We start from the raw sequence: 11,902 nt of genomic DNA, 5'->3' as shown, positions 1-11,902 counted from the left end.
ATGTTTGTGTCTCATGATCCCTGTGCGCTGGAGCAGCGGGTGTGCCGGTCCCTTTCCTTTCGATTGTCACGTACCACAGGGTACCCTGAGAGTACCTGTGCACATGCCAGGATTCTCTGAGTGTGCAATTCCCTGCATGTCCGACAGCCACAGCCCCAAATGCCTCAGGGCAGCATCCGTCTTGCAGTGACAGCAGCCTGTGCTCCTCGGGGCAGTGCCTGCCTGTCTGTCTGTCAGTGTCACAGGGTCATACGCCTCAGGACTGTGTGTGTGCGTCTCACAGGGACAACAGCTCCTGTGCCCAAGGCCCTGACACCTCAGTAACAGCGTCAGTGCTTGTGAGTGTCACAGTGACAGTCATGCACCTCAGTACAACACGTGTCCGTACATCCGCGTGACACAGCCCCACAGGCCTCAGGCTGCTGTGACAGCCACACGCCTTGAACCCACCCGTGTGCTGTGACTCTGCCATGCAGCCCCCTGACAGTGACACACAGATTCCTGTATGAGAGAGCCTCACAGACTGATTTCTGTCCATCTGTCTGTCCGTACCACAGGCTCATCTCAGACTCATATGTCTGCCTGAGGGTGACAAGGGCCTTCCTGCATCCCTCTGAGGCGTCCATTACATGCATGCCTGGGGCTGTGCACTCCTCACAGTTCCACAGCCTTTGTCAGCTGTGCCTGTGTGCAAGGGGACCGCGAACACGAGAGGACCGTGCCTGTGTGGGGCGCTCCGTGAGCACATGTAAGGGGACTGTGTCTGTGAGGAGTACAGCGTGTGGTGTGTGTGTGAGGGGACTCTGAGTGTGATAGGTGCCGTGAGAGAAAGCGTGTATCTGTGTGTCGGTGTGTGTGTCTGTGTGTCGGTGTGTCTGCACCGTGCGAGCGAGCGCGGCCGGGCAGGCGGCCGAAGCCGAGCCCGGGGGGCAGCGGCCCCGCACGTCAGCGCGGCGCGGGGCGGGCGGCGTTGGCGGCGCCCTTAAATGCTGGCGGCGGCGGCGCGGCGCGGGCAGCGCGCAGGGCTCGGCGGCGGCGGGGAGCGAGGCAGCGTGAGGCGGCGGCTGCTGCGGCCACAGCCACCCTCCCAGCCAGCATGTCGGGCACCCGGGCGTCCAACGACCGCAGCGGCCACCCCGCCGCCGGCGGGCTGAAGCGGGCGCGCAGCGAGCCGGGCGGTAACAAAGTGACGGTGGTGCTGGGGGCGCAGTGGGGGGACGAAGGCAAGGGCAAGGTGGTCGACCTGCTGGCCACCGAGTCGGATATTGTGTGCCGGTGCCAGGTGGGTGCCGAGCCGGCTCCTTCAGCCGCTCCCTCGGCGCTTCCCCACCCTGCGTTCGCTGCCGCTCCCGCTTTCCCCCGGCTCCTCTCGGCCCGTGCGGGTCCCCTCTGTCCCCGCTGCTCCGCCTTTCCTCCCTCCAGCGCTCTTTCCTTCCAGCTGCCGCTCCTCGCTCCTGCTGCTTCTCCCCCTCCCCGCTCCCTATCCCCAGTCCCCGTCGCTCTCCCGCAGCCAGCGGCGGGACGCGAACGTGCCCGGGCGGGAGCCGTGTGTGCCGCACACACCCCCCGGGCCTCCAAATGCCACTGGGAAAGAAACAAGCCCTGAGCTATAAATATAAATAGCTGACCCCTCACGATAAGCGACACTGAATGCCGAGGTGCCGGCGGGCGGGGACCCGGGGAGGAGCCGCTCCGGGCCTGGGTTGCCCCGGGCAGCCGAGCCCCGCGGGCCGGGGTGCGGTCAGGGCCTGCGGGGATGTTCCCCTGCCTGTGCGGGGCTGGCTCCGGGCTGCTGCTGCTCCGCGGAAAAGAGCCATGAGCCGGCCTGAAGGCGAGCCCTGATTAACCTCATGAGTCTGCTAAAGTTTCACTGCAGGGCATGTTTTGGATGGGCGGGCTGTGTTCCCGGCAAAGGGCCTGGAAGTTTATTCTAAAAAATAAATATGAAGTTGAGCATGAGTAAAATAGGGGAAAAAGATAATTCATGTAAAAATAAGGATTTAGAGTTGCATGAAAGCAGGAAACATCTTGCATGACTTTGTTTAGTGGTATTTTTGAGTTGAATAGGTTGTAAGAATTCCCAAAACAATGCGTGTGCATAATATAAACGAAATTAGACATGTAGGTGATTCCACATAGAATTGTAGAATGGATGGGAAGGACTTTAAAGATCATCCAGTTTCAATCCCCCTACCATGGGCTGGGACATCTTCCCTAGACCAGGTCGTTTAAAAGCCCTATCCAACCTGGCCTTGAACACCTCCAGGGTGTCAGTATGGTAATAATACGGGGCATCAGTATTGGTAATAATTTCTAAAGAACTGTTTTCAAGCATTAATTATGAACATATTAGACCAATGCAGCTAATATTCTGTCTCTTGTCCCTTTAAACTATGTGAGCACATTAAAAAGTAGTCAGTTTAGTCCAGCTCAGTTGTATGTTCCATGAAATTTGTTCTGCTTTAAAATGCATGATAGCTGCTAAAAAGCTACAGACATCCTTGAATCCAAGGTAATAAATCCAAGGACGTTTTTCTAATTAAGTATATTATGTAAATAAATGTTATCATGCAGGTTAAATATTTAGAGGGTGGAGGAAGTATTTTCATTTGGGACATTAAACTCCCAAGATCTTGAATCACCTTGGGGAGAAGTTTCCCTGCAAAAGGTAGCTAATGAATATGCATTACCAGGACCATACCTTTTTTTTTTCATGTTTATTTCCCCATTGCCTCCCCCAGTAATGTGTTACTAGGAATTTAAACTCAGGTCTAGGGATTACTTTGGTGAGGAAAAAAAAAAAAAAGTTTTAGCTGAGGAGGAGCATTTCTTAAATGCTCAAACAGTGAGTTCTCACGGGGTTACTGTTACTATTGCAAGGACTCATGCTGGTTCTTTTTCAGGCTCAGTTTTGTAGGATGCCCTGAAGCTGCTTTCAGGACAGATGCGCTGTCCATCCAGCAGCTACTTTGGCAGCGTGGCCCCCAGGTGCAGCCTCAGGATGCCCTGTGAAGGATGCAGGAGTGTGTGTGAGCATGCCACAAGGGTCAGTGTGTGGTGGCTGAGATGGTTTCATGTGCGGCTGGGCACCTTGGATTGTCTTCCTGCAGCCTGAGGGGAGCAGCAGGGATGGAAGGCAGGTGGAGTTAGAAAATCACTGGGCTTTTTTCAAAAGAGTCTTCCCCAATACAGTGTGTGAGAGACTACAATAGCATTCCTGATACACTGGTTAGAAGGAGATGTCTTCAGGATTAGGGCCAACTAGAACGCATTTGAAAAAGAAAATATGAGTCATGATTTATTTTTGAGTGGCAAATATTATGTAACTTCAAAGAGGGCTGTGGTTTTTTAATACTTCAATGGGTGTTTTGTGCATTCGGTAATTTTAATTGTGCCATTTTAATCATTTAATATTTCCTATTTTCAAAGCCAATCATGCAAGTAGATAATGGTAAATGATTTTTGCCTCTGTTAAGGTTTAGTAAAGATATGCACATATTTGAGGATGTGAACAGTACTGATGAGTTCTCTCATTGTGATAATGGCAGGTCATTAACTTACAGATGTAATCAGTTTGAGGAGCACTTCATTAATGCTGTGTAGTGCCATGGAAAAGCTCAGTGTTTGGACCAGAACCTTGTTGCTTCACATTAGTTCTGGAAAGGAAGAAAAACTTTCAATGCCTTAGAACTTGTGTATTAGAAGCAATTTCTTAAACAAGAAATACTGAATGACTTATTAGAGATTTTAGAGAAAATGTCAAAAAAATTTGCACCAGACTCTGTTGTTAGAATGTGGTGATTGACAACATTATTTATTACCTGATGTGTTGTCCACTCCAGTTTCTGAGACATTGATGGAAATGATGTTGAACAGCTTGTTTTAGTTCTCAGTGAAAAGGAAGTAGAGAAAGCTTGAAAGTTACTATCTGAAAAATGGATTTTGAGGTCTTCTGAAATCATGTCCCAGCTAGAGTAATTCTTCATCCCAATAGGATACTCTTCAAGCTAACTTTTAAAAAGGTGAGGCTGCCCTCCTCTCTGGGTAGGGATTTAAATTCAGGACCAGATTTGAGTTTAAAAGGGGTTTTAAAAAACAGTAATTCCCTGATGTTTCCATGAAAGGAAATAACTTTCATTAAATATTTCTCAAGTATTTTAGTGTGCTGGGTGCATAAAAATAATCTGTGACATCTGCAGAGGTTGCTGCAGAGGAAATGAAATTCTGTTTTCTGGGATCCTAGAATAAAAGGCAAGTAGGTGAATGGCAATACAAGTCCATCACAGGCACAAGGGAAACTTTAAAGTATATTAAAAGAAAATTCTGCATTAAAACTCCAGCCTCTGTAATTTTCCTGAGCATTCAGAATTTCACATGAATTGATGACTTAATTTGTTTACCAGGGCTTAGATTATACAGTCTGAGCTCAAAACAATGAGTTCACCATTCACTGACACTGAAATATGTGACATAATTTAAATATGAAATATTAGTTTGCCAGAAATAATGGATTTCATTTCACCTTTATACATGTAGTATTCTTTGTGGAAAAGGGTGTTCCAGAAAGGGTAAAAGATCTCTGAATGCTCTTACAGGTGATGCTGTACAAAACTTTTCACAGGCTGCTTTCATTAAAATACCAGATACACAGGCACACAAAGCCATATAAAGAGGCAGAAAAGGTATTTCTAGACTAATAACAGCAGGCTTTAATGGAGAACATCAAGAACATTTTTTTCCTGTAAACTGCTCTTTCAGCAAGCAAAGACTTTCAGAAGAAAAACATAAGAGGCTAATATTTCTTTCTTATTGTGGCCTCCTGGGGCAGGGAGCTGTCACATGATGCCATGCAATACTTTTAATCCCTGATATATTTTTAGGAAAGAGTAAAAACAAAGATTTCAGTGGTAAATATTTCATTTTGATGTTTCTTTTAAAAAGAGGGTTTGCATATTTGTTTAAAGCTTTTAACTAAGAGAATATTCTGACATAAAGATGGGAGTTCACTTTTTATGTAGGCTCTTAGCATATTGTCATAGTATCAGATGAAGTAATTTGGGTACATCTAACATAGGAAGAGAGCTTTGGTGTTTATCAAGACCTGATTTCAGATTGTGGCTTTACCTGTGGTAGCTCTCATTCCAGATGTTCCTTTCTCACATCACCTCGTTGCTTGTTTTGTGTCTGCCTTCAAAGCAGAGCTGGTGGCTGGTGTTAGCTACCAGGGTTTTAATTAGCTGATCTCTCAGATCAGTTTGGGAGTATGATCAAAGAGTCACCTGTCACAAGTGCCAGGGGCCAAGGTGGTGCTTCCAGAGGGCCTGCTTGGACTAGAGCTGTTCCTAAAAAGTCACACATCATAAGTTCTCAGTTAACTGAGGCCAGCTGCTTGTCATGCAGTTCTAGCTGTTTCCTTAAGGTGAGACTATGTAAGGTACACTGTAATAATAACTTTTCTCTAAAAATGCCCCATAAGCTTGATAAATTCAAAGGAAAAGAAAGATTTCCCAAAAGCCTAAGATGAAAGACAGGAATGCTATTGCTCCTGAGTGTGTAGAGGCCCTTTGATAATCCTCTACCTGTCACAGGTCACATCATGGTTACTGAATAGATGTGTAAACCAGCTGCCACACCAGTGCATGCCTTTCTTCCCTTCACACCAGCACCAGTGGCAGTGATTCAGCAGCAGTAACTAGGCCAAGGCAGTTTGTAAGAAATTTTTGAAGCTGTCATTCGGTGCTGCTGTTCCAGTGTGCCCATGACAATGCTGCATGTGTCAGTCCTGTGCCAATTCTGCCTTCTGGAAATCTGGAAACAATCTGCCTGATTTTATCTGCATTCACTTAAGAAGTGACTTGTAAGGAGCAACACCAAATAGTAAGAATGTGATTGCATTAGGAGCTGTCATTAGATTTCCTAAGCTTCTCATATAAAAGTTTCTGTTTAGCACAAAATATGCAGTCACTTTTTAAAATATTTCCTCTATCAAGTCTATGATTTCAGGTTAAGAATTGCTTTATTTTCAAAGATCATCTGATCTTTTGAGACATAGGGACAAAATTTCCAGTTGATGTTAATAGCGAAAAACAGCTGAGGTTGAAAAGAGCGCCAGAAAAAATGACTGTTAAGGTCTTTTGTGGTTGAGTAGTTCAGAGTTCCTTGGACTGAGGTTTAACCAGGTCATAAACCAAGGGTGTGGAGTGGCTTTTTTCTCTATGTAGTGCATGTAAACAAATAAGTTTGAGAAGGTTTTACCAGTAAGAAAATCCTGGCAATGTGTTGGGTTTGAGGAAGCATTGCAACATTAAGGAACAATTTGAGCAAGAGTGACGGGATGTGCCCAATGCTTCTATACAATTAACTGTTGTATATTATTGTAGGCTTCCCTATTTCCTTGTGTTGGTGTTTTAATGAATACATGTACATTTCATCTGTTGCAGTAACAGTGCTTTGAGGAATGCAAATGAAAATCCTGTGGGCAAGCAATTGAACAATAAAAGCCGAGCGTGGCAGAAATGGCAGCCCAGTAGTTTCTCTGGGTGCTGTAGGTGCGAGATGGGGAGGTTTCCTTTGTTCCCCTGTTGCTGCTGACAGGGCAGGGGAAGCAGCCACACGTTGTTGTGACTTGTCCCTATTGATCATGGGCTGCTGGAACTGTTTGCAGCAGGGATTAAATTAGGGCAGTTTGATGTGATGATGATGTGGAGTTACAGGAGCTTGTTTGCTGCTGTTTTTCTCTGTGTGTGTGTCATGTGTTGCTCTCCTTTCAATGAGATTTAACTGTGATGTTTAGTGTCATTTTTGCCTACAGGATAAAGTAGCATGGAAAGTCTTTAATCTCCTAATGATTTAGTGCTTGATGATATTCAGTGAAGAGATTGATGACCTTGAAGTAATGAGTGTACAGTGACTGCAGGACTGTTGTTTTTGATTTCTCAAATATTTGGGAAGGTTGATTATCCCACTTGCATATACGCTCATACAAGTTTCTAAGTCATTTTTTGCAAGATTCCCTGCAACAACACAAGCAGGTTTTATTTCACTGTTCAAAGCAGGAGAGGATTTAAATGAGCTGTTTCTTTAGCTACAATGAAGTAGTCCGCTCTTCCAAACGTGAAATTTTTTTTTGTAGCAATCTGTCACTTCTGAGGTACTTTATCCAATTTTATTTTTCATTATGCTTATACATACTTACACGCCACACTATATCATTTTAAGCTTTAGAACAACATGGTGACACTGCTATTTTAAACTAGCCTTTCCTTTGGGCATCAGCAAGATCATCTCAGGACCACCAGGATTATAAATACTGTATGAGAAGGTCAGGTTTAAAGTTTCCAAATCTCCATAAGAAAGCAAGCTTAATTTTCAATCCCCTTTATAAAGCCTGATGAATTTATTATCCTCTACAAGCATCAAAAGAAAGCAGCTGAAAATTAAACTGAAATTACATCTGTTCTATTTCATTCCTGTTCTTAACTTGTTTACAGATATAAGAAAAGTTATGTTCATATCCTTGGATCATATTACTTCCCACAGGGATGTGACTATGCTTCTTCAGCAGAGAGAATTAAACACAAGCAGACTTATCTAGGTTTTTTCATGTTTGGTTTTCTTTATTTTAGTATTCTGCTAGCATAAGAATATTTGTCCACTGTAGCATTTTCTACCAATACACCTTGAATTTATATTCTTTGCATCTGTTGCTGGAATAAATATGTATTTTGTTATAGTGGTCTGTTGTAGTATGTTGTTTTGATGTGACTTGGTAAAACAATTAATTCAGTTTGAGAGAAAATAACCAATGTGTGAGTGTCTAGTTTGCCTACACTGTTGTTGTTTGAAACCTGAGTTGAATTAGACTTGGCTTTTCCAGTTGCATTTTTCAGATGCGTAGGAAGACCAAGATATCTGTATAAGTTAGACTCATTTTTTGTGGTAAAGAAATAATACTACATAATTGGTGCAGTATGTGATATAAGCTTCAGGGTTTTTATTTGTGCTACAAATAATTTCATGTTCCTTTAAAGGGTCAAAAATCTTGATCAGTTCTTCTCAAGAATATTTATGTTTATAATCATACTAATTATCTCATGAGGTTTTAGAAGGTCTCCTCCCATGGGAATTTGGGAGTTTTTGAAAAGATCATTATTTTAGTTGGGACAGTGGGATCCTATGCATTTTGCTCCTTCTTTGAGACAGCAAAGGGGCACACTTGAACAGGGCAGGAGTCAGAGCAGTTCTGTGCAGATTTGTTTGTACTTGAAGTCATTACTGCAACATAGCCTTGGGAAAGAAGAGCCAAACAAACTAGACTTGGCTGAGGGTGGTTGGGGTCTGGAGATAAACTCAGACCAGTTGTTTGTCACCACCACAGCTTTAAAAATCAGCGTTCCCTCAGTTCTTGTGGTCTTAAGGATACTTCTGAGCATTCCCAACCCACCTCTCCCCAATGGGTTGAGTTAAAAAATAAAAAACAAAGTTATGGTTCACCTCTTGAAATCTGAGTAAGATGTTACTGGAAAAAAAAAAGGTGAAAAAACCTTCCAGTTTTTACAGTCTAGTAATGGGAACTAACAAGCACCTCTGGCAACTGCCTTCCAGCTGGAATGTGCAGCACCTGCAGTCAGTGACAGAAGTGTTCACACACAGGTGATTCAGTGACATCCTGTTGAAGGGTCTACATGTACAAAGCAGTTCATGGATTGCACTTGTCTGACTGGATGATTTTAATACCAGTGATGCTCAAACCTCATTTGCAATGGTGTAAATAACAAGAAATCCCATGAAAGTCAATGCATCTATATTATAATAAAGTTCATGTCAGAGCCCGTCCTGCTGGTAGCAGTTATTAGCTACATTTATTCAAATTAGTTCCAGGCAGTTGCTGATGTAAGTTAGAAATAGCCATTGTTAATTAAATTGTAGAGAGAATAAGCAGTTTGTGTAAGAATGTTCCTTCTTGTTTATTCACATTAAAAATGCTATAATAAACTGAACAAAATTACTCAATTCTGGTAACAAAACAGAAGTATTTTGTAGCCTGCTTGATAGTATGATGAGAGAGGTATCTGGTCAGCAGATGCAGTTGAATTTCAGAAAATGTTTTGCTCCATTGATGGTTGGAATTTGTATTACTGTGGCAGTTATCATGAAGAGAGAGATAAAGGAGTCACAGCATTTGTTTTCAGATGAAGGCTTCCCAAACTGCTGGTTTGTGGCTGGTATTTCAATTCATAGATTATAAATTCATATAATAATGCCAGAGGGGATCATCTTGTAATCTTGTCCCTGTACCAAGGACACAGTATTCTAGTGGCAGTGGCACGACTGCCAAAAGGAGAGGTAATACAATCTTCCTACTCCTACTTGATATTCCCATTTATACACGCGATGTTTGCCTCAGGCACGTCAGCCAGTACTGGAACTGTGTTCAGATGGCCCCATGTGCTTCCTAGCACAGATATCTCCTTGAACCACGTTTTTCTTTCTAATTTGTGCATTTAAAAGCTAGTTGAGACATTTCATGCGTTCACTGCATGTAGCAGTGGCTAAGGAGCTCTGTGTGCTGTTGGTGTGTCACACCGTGGTGGTGTTGGCTGCAGATCTTCAGTAACCAGTTTATTCCCCCATTGTTAACTGGAAGAGGGTGAGACCTCATCACTGTGGGACCCATCAAAAATAAACCTGTTTCTTGTTCACACTGTAGTTACAGCTTGAAACAATAATCTGGTTTGAAGGTTTTTGTGTCATCTGATGATTTTTCATATGAATCTACTTAATGAGATTGTGTTTGGGTATTGTGAGGAGCACTGAGCAAATGAGGGATGTGCCAACCAGGAGAGCATCTGGTAGCACTCCTCCACACTACCTGCCTGGCAAGGGCAGACAGAAGCACCTGTAGCTTACATCAGGACACATTTCCTTCCTGTTCAAACATGTATCATTAGGCTGTCTGGGAGAATCGAGTTCCTGCTGCAGGTACTGAACAGCCTCACTGCTGCTCTCAAGAGAAATTCTCTGTCTTGGGATGTTTTGGCTGCAGAAAATAAAGAGATTTTAAAAATAAATACAGGCCAAAGCAGCAGCCTTTAAGCAGTTTGGGAGGTGGGTTTGTTTCCTCATGGCTTTTTAAGTTCTACTATAAAGACAATGACTGTCCTCTGGCCACCTGTTCATAATAATTCCCTGGTGCTGTTTGTGCCCGCTGCAATTGTTTCCACTGGTAAAATATAGCTTCTCAGTTTAGTGTATTGATACAGTTCTGGTGTTCAAGCACTCTAGAACTGTAATCAATGTACATCAGTACATAAATCCAATACCACAAGTAGATGAGTACATAAAAGCTTGGAAATTGATTTTTTTTTTTTTTTAAACGAAGTGCTGTACTAAAAAAAGGCTGTACAATGTTGCATGGGGTAGTTTAGTTCCTCTAGCTCCTTCTAGTACTGGGACAATATGTAATTTTACACTTAGATTATAAAATTTCAGAAAATATAGATCAAAATCTTACAGAAAAAAATCTATTTTTATCTGAGTACAATGTAATAGTTTTTTAATTATTTAAATAAACTTCAGACCCCACTGCACCTGTGGAAGGGACAGACCCTGGAGCAGGGGAAGAGTGTGAGGAGTGTATATGGATGCCCCTGGAACAGCTGCTGTCATGGTGCTTTCCTGGGCACAGCATTTCCTACAGCAGAATGGTTTAATGGGGATGCCCAGACCACACAGCAAATTCTTTCTAGCCATACCATCATTTCACAATACAGATCATGCCAAAATGGCACTGATGAATAATCCATCAGAAGTTGTTTCCGTAACATTCCCTTGGTTGGAGACATTTTTTAACAACTGCAGAAAATACCATCTCTAGAGAGACCTAGGAAGCTTCAAATGGCTGAAGAGAAATAAATTTCAGGTGGGCTCAGTGCTGCATGGCAGAGTCTGGATATTAAATGGAAGTTTGTTATGTCCTCTTGTTTGGAACAAGGGCCAAGCAGAGGCTCCAAAAGTTTTTTGGTCCAAGAGGAAGGAAGCATCCTGAGGGTCCAGAGAACGCTCACTTGGTGTGTTAGTGGTCACAGCACTTTAATGAAATACCATTTGGGGGAAAGAGGGGAGCTCACACAGTTGCAGTGCACCTTCAAATGTGTAGTCTTCAAAGAAACCCCATATAAGATTTAAGGTTCACTTATATTTTGTTAGGAGAAGAAATGGCTCATACAAGCCATGTATTGACTCTAAAAACTGGAATAAAATTAGAAAAGGAGTGGATGTCTTTAATATCTCAGCTGCTAGGCTGCCAATATGCTGTTAGAATATCTATGTGACTGAACATGAGAAATTACTGAGATGACCAGATAATAAAATATCTCATCAGATATTACCAGTGTAATGTTTTGCAAGTGTGGTCATGTCTCTTGGGTAATTCAATGATCTGCTATCACTCCAATTATATTTATAAAAGTATAGTTAGTTGAGCTGTAGAAGTATACCTGGAAAACACTTGTTTAGCAAACACAGACCAACCAGAGCAGTGCAAAATGCAGTTCCAGAGATGTCAATACTAGTTTTTAATTGGAGAAATGCTAGTTTAGGTGGTCTGTCACTGTATTTTTGATGCTTGTTATCTATCCAGAGGGACTGAAACTGTATCAGAGATTTTGGCTATTAGAGGATGTACAATATCTGATGGTGTTTCTGTGCTTTTTATGTATGCCAACTCTCACAAGCTGCTTGATTAACATCCCTTGTAAAGCATTTGCTAAAGAAAGAGCATTGTCCCTGTGTCAGTTGTTCAGGAAATTTTCCAAAAGCATAAACTGTCTTTCATAAGCATTCTCATCCTAGTGTATCCCACCTTCTGAAATTTTAAGATACCAGAAAATACCTTTGACTA

The 11,902-nt window shown here is 42.8% G+C and overlaps 1 protein-coding gene across 1 annotated transcript in view; it reads left to right on the top strand.

Annotated features, from left to right (window-relative positions):
* Positions 1-993: 993 nt before the first annotated feature.
* The window catches only part of ADSS1 (adenylosuccinate synthase 1), a 29,559-nt gene continuing 18,650 nt past the window's right edge, over positions 994-11,902 (top strand). Inside the window, exon 1 of the mRNA XM_005483295.3 lies at positions 994-1,282. Coding sequence (XP_005483352.1) covers positions 1,097-1,282 — 186 coding nt within the window. The 5' untranslated portion in view covers positions 994-1,096. The remainder of the gene's footprint in view (positions 1,283-11,902) is intronic.

The sequence above is a fragment of the Zonotrichia albicollis genome, chromosome 6 (assembly GCF_047830755.1).
Source record: "Zonotrichia albicollis isolate bZonAlb1 chromosome 6, bZonAlb1.hap1, whole genome shotgun sequence".
Taxonomy (NCBI): domain Eukaryota; kingdom Metazoa; phylum Chordata; class Aves; order Passeriformes; family Passerellidae; genus Zonotrichia; species Zonotrichia albicollis.
This window is presented reverse-complemented; position numbering and strand designations above follow the sequence as displayed.